The following is a 13,725-nucleotide window of genomic DNA, read 5'->3' on the forward strand; positions in this document are numbered from 1 at the left end:
GTTTGGGAACTTGTGTGGCCATTATTCATTATTTTTATATGGTTTTTATTGATAAACCATGAAAGTCATCAATTTCCTTCTCAAATGTAGTGAGTACAAGTGGAAGTACAAAATCGTACTAAAGTGCAGTACTTGAGTACTCCCAGTGAGGATGTAGCGTTAAACGTCAGGAAAGGTTGAGTCCGCGGGTCTCTCCACTTAATTACAGCCGAGGAGAGGAGACGGGGAGCATGGTGAGGGTGAGCTTAATTAATGTAGCAGTAAAAAGTGGCCCTCCCTCTCCATGTCCATTCTGCTGTTCAGTATTAGTTCCACCTCAGCGCTCTCAAAGCCGGGAACAAATAGTGACTCTAATGATGGACATACAACCTCCACACCCACCCCCCCACCCCCTCTCCCAACCCCTCGGCTGGTCTCGGGTCACCGCCCTCCCTCCCTCCGCTCCCCGGGGACGGCAGAGCGGGGGAGTCAACCAGTTAGACAAGCATGTTCACCCCGCCGGTTCAGAGAGAGCAGAAGACAACCTTGCATACTGACTTCATTAGCACTGACAAGTTTGGGGGGGTGGGGGTGGGGGTGGGGGGTGGGGGGGTGAGGCTCAGTTTAGAAGACTTTAGAAACAGAAGCCTCATGGGGGGGTTGGGGGGGGGTTGGAGGAAGTCAGCAGCTGCAGAAGTGCAATGATGCAACTCTGGATTGCCGCTGGCGTTTGCTGTGGTGTGTTTCTTTTTTTTATCTTCTGTGTTGTATTTCTGGGCTCTAACTTTACAGACAGCAGGACTATCTGCTTCCTGTCTGGATGCTACATCCACACATTACTGTAAAGAAAAGGAAAAGTAAGATTTCTGTAAGGGCTGGCCAATAAAGCACATTTATTTAATTACTCACATTATTTATTTTTTTCACAAAAACCCATTATTACATTTATATTTACGCCTTTTCTTAGCACACTCCAACAGACCTAGAATAATTTCAGGAAGAAGATTTCCAGGAAGGAAACTTTTGATTTGATGTCATATTCTATATTCTATTTTTTCTCCTCCAAACGTGAGGATAATGTTGCCGGTGAGGCGAGATAAACCGAGTCTTTTACGAGTTTTCTTCTTAATGTGGGATATGAATAACATCCTCTAACAATGTACATCACGAAAATTGTGAAATAGTTTTGTTTTTTGCTAAGTTTAAAAATATATTTAATAGAGAAACTGTTGAAGAACTGAACAGAAATGTCTGTTTTTGACATATTAAATACCTCACAAATCAGAGTACGTCAACACAATGATGCATAGATACTAATATTCAGCACTGCCATGAAGCAGCCCTGCTCACCGGTTTACCCACAGAGGCCTGAAACAACGAGCAACAGTGACAGAGAGCTCGTAGACATGAACGGCATCGCTGACGTTTGACAAATTTGTGTCGTCTCACGCCGTTTATCTCTCCTCAGAAATGTGACAAAACGTATGAAGAATCAACAGGAGAAAAGCAGCAGGTGTATGAACACGGTGTCGCGATCCCGCCAGGTGACGCAGTCGCATGTCGGGGGGGGGGGGGGGGGCACCTTTTACATTGCAAACCGGAATATTCTGAAGCGACAATCAATTGATGGTCTTGAGAGAATACCGGGGGACATATCATGTTCAAAATCAAATCTAAACAAAACAAAAGGAATATCACATGAAATTAAGGTGTGAAAAGGTGCCATGAATGTTTTATGCCATCCCGCCACCGACATAAAGAATATAAATATTGTATGCAAAGAGAAAAATCCCCCGTTTGAAGTGTTGAGAGCAAAGACAGTGGGAGAGGAGAGGGTGGGGAAGCAGGTAATTACGAGTGGAGCTGCTCTTTGACGGATTATTATATTAAAGCGGGAGGAGGATCAACCAAACACAGCTAACCTCTGTAACAGCGCTGGTCTCCACCTATCAGTGACAGGAACATTACAACCTGAGGAGCCACTTCCACTTGACAAACTACAACACCGAGCACCCAATCCCCAGGCTTAGAAAAAAAGACAACCTGAAACCTGGAGGCCGTGAAGGCACCAAACACATCACACCTCCTCCAGCCAGAGCTGATGAACAGCTCATTACAAGGCTTTCAGGGGCGGTAATGTGACGCCTGAAATTTACCTAATGACTTGGTACTGCTCGTCTGGCAGGGTAGGAACACGGGTCGCTATTCTGACAGGAAGTAGCTTGTTGCATCTGTTTACTTGAATGCCATCAACCTCTACTGAGTTTCAGGGTCACCAGGGGTTAACCCATTGCACAGGAGGAGGATTCCAACCCCCAACCCTTGTCAGTGTGCTCCGAGGAAAAGCACTCAAAAATGAGGGGGAGGGTAGGTGGGGGTAAAAAATAAGGAATGGGATTGGCCCATTTTCTTTGACCTTCTATTCCTTTGTTTGCTAATCTGTGAGAATTAGTTCTTATACTGTGGACACCACTTCAGAGAGAATCAGTGAAGCAAAAAAATATGTTTTTCTGTAACAAAATTGTCACGCCTATTTGGTCGAGTTTCTTTTCTTATTTTGGCAAAGGTTATGGCAACTTTTTTTAGTTTAGGTTGACTTTAGCTGTCCCAAAGACGTGTAAAAATAAAAATCCTTTCACATTAGTGAAATAAAGAGCCGGCAAATCTATGGAAAACAATGGTTTTATAATTTGTCATTATAAAAAATGTAACTCCACTTACAAGTTTTTTATTAGCGCAGAAGCTGAGCGTGCTTCACACACAACTCCTTCCTGCTGAAGAAGACCATGAGTTGTGATTGAAAGCTCTGTAAAAAGCTAGTAAGTGAACCTGGATCAAGATTTTTTTTTTTCTTGTCAAACTAGTTTCCAATGTTAAGAATGAACATTCATGATCGATTGCTTTGTACGCGTTTGTTGCGTGTCCTGTAAAAAAAAAAGAAACCCTAAAAAGTTACGGTCCAAATGGGCCGTAACTTTTTGAAGATCCCAGAGAATCTTTGCACTAAAAGTGGAATTCACTGTGGAATCAGGATCATCAACGGGTAGCTAGTCAACAAAGGGATAACAGTGAGTAGTTTCAGTAAATTATCATTAGGTCTAAACAAGTAGCAAATTGACGTAATGGGATATTTTCCCGGTATCGTTTTTACCCTTTCCTCTGCATGTTCATTCATGGACGCTTTTCGCCGCTGTGCTCCTAAAACTAATCATTCCACTAGTGCTGCACAGAACAATGTGATAAATGATTCACTTTCTAGTAAAGCGGGAGACAACCCTTTCTTCCAAAAAAGCAGCGAACCTTCACCGAGTCCTGGGCCAATAAATGACACCACTGGGTAAAGAAATGTGGGCTTTAAAAAAAGATAAAATAAAAATGAAATAAAGAAAAGAAAAGTTCCCCTTTCATGAAGTCCTGTGTGTTTGGAGCCGAGCTGCCTCCTCTCTCCTCGCCCCGGGGCAGGCTATCATCTCCAGTGTCACCAGAGGGAGGGCAGACCCCGGCCCACCTCTGCCGGGCCCCGCTGATGTAAGGGATGAGAGGCGGCGGTGGATCGAGGAGGCTCTGCTGCTGGCCCGGTCTCTCAGGTCTCAGGTCTTTGATCGACGGCCGCCGACCTCCCAAGTCTCCGGAACAAGGGGGCCGAGAACATGCTGCTGAGCCTGTATCCCCTCCCTTCAGCCCTTGTTCCCTCCGCATATGATAAAAAAAAAGGGTTAATTGTATTTAACAATATGCTCTCTAACTCCCCCCTCCCCATCACCGCCACCCTCCCCTCCTTGATTAGAATTAGAATCACATCTGGCGCCATGTTCTGTCCCTCATTACTGCTGAATCTCATTACGACGCGCTCCCGCGGGAGGGACCGCGCCGGGTTTTTAAGCACACTTTCCGCTTTCTTCCTGCCTCTTGCTCATCTCATCCACCTCGCCGCTCCATCTCTTCTGCGTTTACATTAGCGGAAGTCCTCATCTGAGGGAATGACTGAGCGCCGCCACCACCACCACCCACCTCCCTCCTCCACCCACAGCTTGGAAATTGTTTTACAGTGCCAATTAAAGTAGGTATGTTGACTTTTTTCCAGAGTATGTATTATTCAGAGTGTATTATTTGTTGCGCTCAAAAAGAGAAGGGAGAAAGAAAAAAAAGAAAAAGAACGTCTCACTAAAATAGGACTAGCAGAGTAAGTTCCACTTACTTGCAATAAAAACTACACCAAAGGTTTGGAAATATAGTCAACATAAGGAAAATGAGGGAGCTTATTTATGGTGCCCTGAAGTCCTACTGAATAATAGAAGCCTCCACATACGAGTACATTTTAAATTTTGTTTCTTTGCACCCTCGTGCAAACACTGCGTCTGGCTGGGAATTTGTTTTAGAAGGGAGAAAATAAAGAAATCTGTAAAGTTTGAGTCCAAAATGTTTTACCTCAGTAAAATATGAATTTAAAGCCATGGCAGGGGGAAACAGTTTCTCTTGAGGTTACACTTGAGAGGAACTACGAGCGAGAACGCATAATCAAAGCCTTTTATTTGAACTTTTAAAAGATACCAATATAAAGAAATAGAACTTGAACAAAATACATGAATAAAAAAAATTAAATAAAAAAAAAGTCTTAACAGTGACGTCTGACAAAAATGGACCCTGCGTCAGAGCGGGAAGCTCTGGAGGTCGCAGGGAAGCCCTGAGGTTCCTCCCACCGGTCGGCTCTAGATCATCGGAGAGTCGCAGAGCGTGCAGGGCGCCTGCAGGATCTTCTTTATCCACTCCGGATCTGTGGGGAGGCAAAACAAGTTCTGAATGACCTGACGAAACATGTATGCAACGACCATCGGGGTTTGAAAAGCCATTACTGTTCGATGAAGCCAGCAGTGTCCGTTGTGCGAAAACGGGTTTTAATAGAGTAAGAGCCGACAGTAATTACCACACGTGGTTTAAAAAACAAATCTAAAAGAAGGCAAGAATCGTTAGAGACAGGAGGTGGGACGATGTTTATACTGACAGATGCCACAACTGCACCGACCTGTCAGTCTGCAGCTCAGATAGGCTGGAATGACCAGAGGAGCCTCAGGTGCTCCAAGACCCATAAACACCTGGGATGCATGCAGCAGCCAGAAGGAGCCAATCCTCAGTGTTCTTCTCTCCCCACTCTAACCACTGCAGGAACCACATTAAAAAAGGCACTACAGCTGGGGTTTTTTGAAGCGGCAAAAAAATAACATGATAAACGGATCATGATCAATCGGTAAGCGTTTCAGTATCCAAGAGTAGAATTACTTCATAGTACCATTTATTGGCATCAAGGTGGATCCATTGGACACAGTGTCGCACTCATATGATGATGCATTCATTATGAGTCAAGGGCCGATGTGCTCCAAACAAATACATTTAAGTTTAAATAATTCATGCCCATCTCCAAGTTCAATAAAACATCTGTGTATCAGACTGATCAAATCAATCATGCTGGATCCACAGAGTTAAATTGATGTTTACATGAAGACTGTGGATGAAATTAATCTATCTGCTATCTGTAGTGTATTGATCTTTCCCGTCATCCTGCCAGGTACTTTCCCTGTCTGAAGTCTTTGTCATGCACATGCTCACATGTGACAAAAGCCAATAGAACCTTTGTGAAGTCTACATTTGTAAAACACTGTAGTCCATCTTAGTTTTTTGTCCTGCATTGTTCAGGACAGGTGGCATAAGACAAAAGAAATTCTCAACTGAAAAAAACCCTGAAATACAACCGAGCTTTCTGACCAATGCTTTAACTCTCCACTTCAATAAATCAGCCACAAAGAAAAGCCACTAATCAAATTCAAACACTTTTCCAAAAACAAAAACATAGCTAATTTCTACAATCATTCATGTTCGTCCAGGATGAAGTTTTCGACCGACTCCAAATCCGAAATGCCAAGCGACGCCTGTGAGCGGCGGAGCGGGATGAAGGCCGACGTTGAAGGTGACAGGAGGCGACGGCTGATCGAGAGTGCGACTGTGAAATGGAGGCGGAGGGAGATGGAAAGTGGCGCTTACCCTCAGGCTCTGGCAGTCTGGCGATGGTATCCAGCAGGAGGCAACGTCTGAACGTCAGCGTCTGGCAGGCCTGGTATGACAACACACACCTGGAGGAGAGCGAGAGGACGGCATTAGAGAGCTGGCTGGCAGGGACAGACACACACACGCACACACACACACACACACACACAAAAGTAGAGCAGAAACTGCACTGAGGTACAACTGATGGGCACAGATTCCCCCTCTCAGTGCCCACCAGAGGCGCCACGTTCCAGCTTGCGAGAAGCCAGGAGACGTGTTTGACGGATGATATTTATGAGACGACGAGAGTGGCGCGTGGGTAAATATCAAAAGGTGGGAGGCTTGATTACTGCTCTGTGAAGATAAATAAACCGCCAAAGAAGGCATTTGGCATTAAGATTCAATTCATGTCCCGCCAGGCACGTCGAGGCTAAAGCTAATAAAAAGCATCTTTAGTAGATTGGATTTGAACTTGTGGAAGAGAGCTATCTCCATCTACCTGAGCCACATGTGACCGTTTTTACACACGGCTTGTTTGTGGTCCGAGAAGGGCAGCACGGCCTGACACAGGCTGCAGCGCTCCGAGAACGTCTGCTTGTTCATCTTGTTCTTGATGTGGCCAATCAGGACCTGAGAGGGATGACACACACACACACACACACACACACACACACACACACACACACACACACACACACACACACACACACACACACACACACACACACACACACACTGTTAGTGAAGGTAATGGTAGCAGAGAAGACAGCCCAAATGGGAGTTTAGTGCTTTTCTCATAAAGGCTTAATACTTGTATTTGGAGCCGAGTACAGAAAAGCAATAACTTCCTTTAGAAAAAAAAGGTTCAGTGTTTTTATATATAGGTAAGAACCCTTTCAAATATTTCTGTAGTTTACTTTGTCATTTTGTTAAAGATAAACAGAAAAACAATTAAAACCATTAAAGCAAACCTATTTAACTTTTGCTGAACAGCAGACAGTGTGTGAAAATGGGATATTAGTATTGCTGAAGCACACAGTTTAAGGCTTAAGTATGTGGACGCTCTGGTTTTTCATTGTTTGGGCTCGAACCCTGTTTTCAACAATCCCACCTTTCAGCTCAGTCAATCAAATCAAACTGCCCTTCTCCCCATAACTAATAGCCCATTGGGTTACACAAGGCAGGGACCTACGGGTCTTAAACTTGCATTCTTTAAGTGGCCAGCAGGGGGCGACTCCTCTGGTTGCAAAAAGAAGTCTGATTGTATAGAAGTCTATGAGAAAATGACTACTTCTCACTTGATGTATTACCTCAGTAAACATGAGTATAATACTTCAATACAGCACGATGTTCATTTAGTGAATTATGGTCCATTTAGAGTGAAATAGACGATAAAGTAGGGTACGCTTTAGGGCGGAGCTACCTTGTGATTGACAGGTCTCTACCACAACGTTGTGTGGACTGGGAGAGGTCCGTGTTTTCGTTTTACAACTTTAACCCTTTCACAGTGTTTTCAATTCATGCAAGTTAATTTTAACATTTTGTTAGCCTAAAAATGTCTTATTCAGCGTTCCGTTGTTCTTAGCTCTACCTTCTTGTGTCACTTCTGGTTTCTAAAAGTCAAGATCGCGACGGGCAAAAACTAAATAGGCGACAGCCAAAGTGCCGAACTCGAAGCTCCAAAACAGCAGTCCACAAACCAACGGGTCACAGTGACGACGCCCACTTCTTACAAACTGTCAAAGGGTCACACATTCGACCCTCACTAACCGGCTTCAACAGGAAATGCATCACATTAAGGAACTAATGAGACACTTCCATGGGACCTTTTAGGGAAATGTTAATGCTACAGCAGATATAGAACCATATAGGGTTGTAATATTCCACCAGTCCACTTACTTTTGGCCATTTACACTCTGCTGCTACAATATGTTGAATTGTATCTGATTTGGGATCATCAGCCTATCCCTGACCTAAAGTAACTTTGATCAGAATGTGGTGGTAATAAGAAGGTGAGGTGAATAATCATCAGGTGAGCGTTACCTCTGAAGCTCTGTCGTTAGTGTCTTTGGAGAGGTATGCCACCAGGCCACAGGTAGGAATGCTGGTGTTCTGAGCAATCCATGTGTTGAGGTACACCACCCCCAGCACCTTCTTCATGTTCTCCCTCATCATGTGGGTCTCCACAGCATTGATCCAAGCCTGCACCTCCTCCATCTGCTCATCCAGATTCTCCTTCTCCTGTTTCACTCCATCGGACTCTCCTTCCCCCTGTGCAGCGTTGTCTTTGTCCTTTCCGTCCTCCTCCACCTCCTCCTCCTCCTCCTCGTCCCTTACAAACACCTTGTTCTCCTCGTGCGTCGGTTTCCAGCGGTGATCCGTGGGGGGCGTCTGCAGGGACTGGTAAAGTATCCGCACCAGGAAGAGCTTGAAGCGCCACAAGTAGGGCGAGTCGACCGCCTGGATCTTTCGGTCGAGCTCGTCCAGCAGCGACGCGGGGATGCACTTGCTTTTCAAAATCTGCCACCTCACGAGATCGAGCAGGTCGACCGATTTGTACAAGTTCTGCGTGGGGGACTTGAGCAGCAGCGCCGCGGCCGCCTCCGATGTTTTCAGGGTCACAAAGTGAACCTGGTAGGTCCTGTTGATTGGATGATAGCCGTCCACCATACCTTGCGTGCTGACAAGCGCGATGTACGCCCCGTTGCGGCTCACCGCGATCCCGTGTATCCTCCTCTCAGAGAGGTTTTCGGGTCGCAGCAAATCCTCTTGTTTGAAAATCAACGTGTTCTCCGTGAACGTCGGCGTCAGCTTTTTTATCCACCCATCCACGGAACACGTGTAGACCGCGACGCCGTGCTGACTGATCGCCAGCGAGACCACCGGGAGCGAGTGCAGCCCGGCCACGTGAGAGTTGTGCACATTGAGCCCAGCCGGCGAAATCATGAGCAGGCACCAGAAGACGTAGCAGCCGCGCGAGGCCACGATGAGGCTGCAGCTGGATTTCTGGATCGGGTGGATCATCGGGACACATTTGAGGTTTTCCACGGCGATCTCGTCACACTCCTTCCAGAGGATGACCGGGTGTCGGAGGGTGAAGTAGCCCTTCACCCCCGACAGGCTGACCGGCACGATCTTGACGGGCCCCACCTCGCTGCCGACGATCAGGCCGCTCATCCGCCTGTCGGCACTTTCGTACTCCCACCACGCCAGGTCACTGGGCCTCGTCACGCCCGACTCGACGATGTCATAAAACACGACCTCGGCATCGTTCAAAAAGGGCAACACAAACTTCCACAGAACGAGGTCACCGTTTTCCATTAAGACGGCGAGGAGGACCATCTCCATGTCCTTGCACGTGTTGTTGGGCTGGACCTGTTTGATCGTGTAAACGCTCGACCACTCCATCCTCAGAGGAGCCTGCATGCGGAAGCGCCGCTGCAGCTCGTCGAAGTCCAGCAGGTTTGCCTGCGGGGGCTTGTTGTCCTTTTTGGAGTAGCCTCGCTCCTTTAGCCTGTCGCTGTACTTTTTGGTGAGGTCGACGAGCGTGTTCCACTCCAGGCGCTTGTGGCTGTTGTGGACAGTGAGTCTGTGGTCGAGCGTTAGGCACGCGAGCAGACAGCGCCCGCTCGAGTCACAACCTAACGGAGACCAACTGGCATATTTTATTCCCTTGTGCGCTCCTATCGACGGATTCATCGCTTTGTCGGCCAGAAAAACTTGTCTTACTGTGGGGTCCTGGTGCGCCGAGAACTTCTCCACTGCTTGAGCTAGCTCCGCCGTGGGTCCCACCTTCAAAAGGTAAAAATCACAAATGAAAGCAATATCGAAGGTTAAAGGTCAGGTACATATGAATCAACATTTGCAGCTGGATTGTTGAAGACTACATTCGACAGTCAGACCTGACAAATTATTTTTTTTAAAACAATTTTACATTTTAAAACCCCCCCAAAAAATATTAAAACTCTAAATCTCTACTCTATTTTTTATTTTTACTACTAAGAAACTGAAAGGAATGTAAAAATGTCAGGTCACCTGACTTGGGAACACATCACACATATAGATGGGTGATGCAGAAGTATCATAAACTTAAACTAAAGGTCCGCACACTTTAGCAATGGAACATCCACATGTAACTTCATGTGTCATCAGACAGAGCGGGGCCTCTTTGGGCGCCATCATCTGCCGCTCCCTGCTCAGTGGCCCCCCTATTTACAAGCACTTAATCATATCTATAAATGACAGCAGGAAAGCAACTCTGCCTGTCTGCCACTGTGCCGAGCGGATTATAAAATTCAGCTCCATCCAGCGTTTTATCTGCCAAGTGGATTTTTGGAGTGGAGACGAACCTATAAACAATCATGTTTACACGCCAGAGCAGCTGCGCCGAGACACATTCACCACAGCAAGACTGTTTTTTCTGTTTCTCTTTCCATCAACATTTGTGTTCCGTCGCTTTAATCATCTTTTCAGTTCAGTTTAGTAAATAACGAAAATACAAAAAAAAAATAAAAATCTGCTACCGCCAAACTAATAGCACACGAGAGAATAGCAGCTTGGCTGTGTTTCTGAGGCGTGTTTACACAGGTTGCTTAACAAGGAGACAAATAGTGGCAACACTGCTCCAATAGACTCACAGATGTCATTTCGTAATCACCTAGTCTTTAGACACGCGTGTGTTACTTATTAGCAGTGGTATTACCTTACATTTATGGGCACTTTTGTTGCAAAAAATACAAGCATGTTGTTCAAAAACGACTTCACTTGAGATACAGTACATGAGAAACACTGTACCATACGCTGTCAGGTTCATGTCAGTCCATTGTCCCTCTCTGGCTGAAACAGCAGTCCATAAATAACACATCTGCATGCAGTCAAACGTGACGGACAATACAGCTGACGACAGGAACAGAAATGCACGCTTTACTTCCATAGACAAGACGGTACTTTATTCCAGTTTCTACATTTCTCACCACTGAACATTTGGTGCAAATACTATGAAAAAATACATCTTCAGATAGGTCTTTTAGCCTGAGGAAAATGTTGTTTGTGTGTCCCGGGACTGAGCTTCACGTATCCATAATGGCTCAAGATTAGCCCCCCCCCCCCCCAGCTATAAATGGGTTTTGCTCTTTGTTTCTTCACTTGGATGTTTGACTCTGGCTGTGTAGAATGACATATGCACATTCATCTACTGAAGGGGGGGGGGGGGGGTTTAACACTTGCATCTACAAGCGTGACTTTGTGTCGTCACATCTAGTTTGGAAACTCATCTTTTCCCAGTTTGTAACTAACAGAAGGTGCCATGTGGATGCTCCAGTGCACATACTATGACTAAGACTATGCATATTATTGTTTTTAAAAAAAAAGAGTATAAGTTGATGTCTGAAAACACCTCTGTATGGTTTTCATTTCATCTCCACACGAAAACAGACTGAATTCACTCATAGTTTTTCATTTGTCATTATGTGAATATGGTTTCCAAACTGGTGGATTCGTTCATTGTATCATCTAAGTTTAACACATGGTTACTGTAGATACCTGAGGATTACTTTGAATCATTGGTTGACTTCTTACTTCCTGAAAGACAGCTGCGGGTCGTTTAAGGATTGCTATGGAGGCTGAGGACAGTTCATTTAGATGAGGGAGGATACAGTGTGGCATTTAAAGAATTGGTGGCGCTCCCCTTTAACAGAGTCGCTCCCTGCCAGAGTAAAGGGGCGCCATGCTAACAAGCTCAGCAGTCTGCTGCGGTTGTTGTTGTTGTTGTTGTTTCTGACACTACATTGTATAACTATCAGACTTAATGAACGCGGTAGTCGACCACGTGTTGACACAGAGCTTAAATAGCACACCCAGCTCCAGGTTGAGCCCTCAGTCTCAATGTTTACTTGCTGAAGTTCTCCCGACAGTCGCACTTGCTAAGCTAACGCCACAGAGCTACCTGGCTCCATCCCGTTTCCTTTACCAAGGAGGAACCAGGTGGACGTTGGTGGATATTTACCCGCAGTTTCATCGCCTCGGTCGGGACGGGGATCGAGGTCCGGTGCAGCGTCAGCTCCTGCTTGCTGCTGTGGACGTCGCACACCAGCTCCATCAGCGACACGGAGCTGGTGGTGCACACAGCCAGGCGGTGGTCCTGCGACCAGGCGAGCGGCTGCAGCCCGCTGACCGGGGCCATGAGCGGGACGACGGGGTCCCGTTTAACCGGCACCTCCTCCGGGCAAATGTGCAGATCATCATCGGCCTCTGGCTCGGTCTTAATGACTACATCTCTGGGCTGTGCTGGTGCCGAAGCTGACGGACTGGCAGCCGCCATGTTTTCCCCTGTTGCGGTGGAAGTGACGTCGGCGAGCGCGGGAGGAGATGAAGGAGGGACTTCCTCCGCGGAGTTAAATAGTTCACTGTGTTCACTGTATGTGTCAACAGCGATAAAGTGGACTTATTAATGAAACTGACACACGAAGTTTCAGTCACAGAGATCCGAGAGAACCGCTGCAAAGACAGTAACTAATAACCAAGTTGAAGACTTGACAAATCGGATTGTCCTCATCTCATTTTATAGGTATAATAATAATAATATATTCCAGTGGTTTCCAACCCATCCCAAGATAAATCTGCTTTAATGATTAAAGGGATATATATTCACTTAAATATCGGATAAGTTCACCTCCTCAGAGCTTTAAATCTTCTTCAAATTAAATAATATGAGAAAGTCTTTGGTTAAGCTGCTCACAGCAGGTCTACACTCTCACGCCATAACCTGTGATGAAGGGACATTACTTCATAAGCCAACGGGGCAACCACTGATTTATTCCATATTGTGGTTTTACATACCTTATTAAATTAAAATCATAATAAATTCCCATCACGTGAAAAAAAAAAACGGGTGATCATCAATGAACATATTACCGCGATCAACTGTTTTCTGTACCCCTCATCTTTTTTCAACTGGTTTAAACGCCTTCCTGTTTAGCTGATGCATGGGTCTATATCCAGATAACAGACATTAATCGGCTCTGCCTTTATACTGAGCAACAAACAAGAAACACGCTGAGTGCAGAAGTTCAGCTCATTTCCATGTGAGAAGCACATGAACGTGTGTTGGACAACTTCTGTTTCATACGTAAAGAGAGTTGTAGGTATGATAATGTGAACATATGAAAGAGGTGTATCATTTCTATCATACAAGGGGATTGTGTTTTGCCCTTTAACCCTCCGTAGCTATAGTAACCAGCACGGGATCAAACGCTGTAAATACCATCCCTGATCTCTGAAATGAACTCTCCACTTCACTTGAGTGCCAATCAATCTCTTACCCACCGTCAGACTGTCAGCATGCATCTGAGGTATTCACAATCAATAACCTTCCTCAGATATGTTAATGAGCGTTGTAATTACCCACACACACCGTGGGTATAAGCAATTTATATATTTTACATTTTGTATACTGTTTTTCAAGTGTCTTTGTCTCTTTTTATATTTCAATTGCATCACGTTGTTGTGGACCACAAACCGTAGTTCAAACTAAGATGTGATAAAAGAAAACATGGATAAGGCCAATAAACTATTTTATTCAAGTGCTATGACAATTAAGTTTAACTGAATTAAGCTGAATGAATACATAAACAGTTATAGGTTTCTGTTTGTTGGTATTATATCACAGCTGTAAAATCACACATTTATATATGTGTGCCATCAAACCTT

The 13,725-nt window shown here is 45.3% G+C and overlaps 1 protein-coding gene across 1 annotated transcript; it reads right to left on the reverse strand.

Moving 5' to 3' along the window:
- Nucleotides 1–4,492: 4,492 nt before the first annotated feature.
- Nucleotides 4,493–12,347, reverse strand: gtf3c4 (general transcription factor IIIC, polypeptide 4). The gene is made up of 5 exons (XM_068729790.1): nucleotides 12,023–12,347; nucleotides 8,062–9,810; nucleotides 6,518–6,648; nucleotides 6,016–6,104; nucleotides 4,493–4,753 (listed from the first exon to the last, which is right to left on the reverse strand). Exons 1-5 carry the CDS (start codon nucleotides 12,335–12,337, stop codon nucleotides 4,689–4,691), a joined length of 2,349 nt encoding a protein of 782 aa, XP_068585891.1. The 5' UTR covers nucleotides 12,338–12,347; the 3' UTR covers nucleotides 4,493–4,688.
- Between the last annotated feature and the right edge of the window lie 1,378 nt (nucleotides 12,348–13,725).

This window comes from Cebidichthys violaceus, unplaced genomic scaffold (assembly GCF_023349555.1).
Source record: "Cebidichthys violaceus isolate CVI_PGR_0920_01 unplaced genomic scaffold, fCebVio1.0.p SCAF_102, whole genome shotgun sequence".
NCBI classification, from domain to species: domain Eukaryota; kingdom Metazoa; phylum Chordata; class Actinopteri; order Perciformes; family Stichaeidae; genus Cebidichthys; species Cebidichthys violaceus.

What these genes read in the sequence shown, in the direction of transcription:
- gtf3c4 (XM_068729790.1), bottom strand. Translation starts at nt 12,337, where the DNA reads ATGGCGGCTGCCAGTCCGTCAGCTTCGGCACCAGCACAGCCCAGAGAT. An exon ending in CCGAGGCGATGAAACTGCGG is followed by an intron (nt 9,811 to 12,022) that starts GTAAATATCCAC and finishes TACCTTTTGAAG; the next exon opens with GTGGGACCCACGGCGGAGCT. An exon ending in CAGACTGCCAGAGCCTGAGG is followed by an intron (nt 4,754 to 6,015) that starts GTAAGCGCCACT and finishes GCCTCCCCACAG; the next exon opens with ATCCGGAGTGGATAAAGAAG.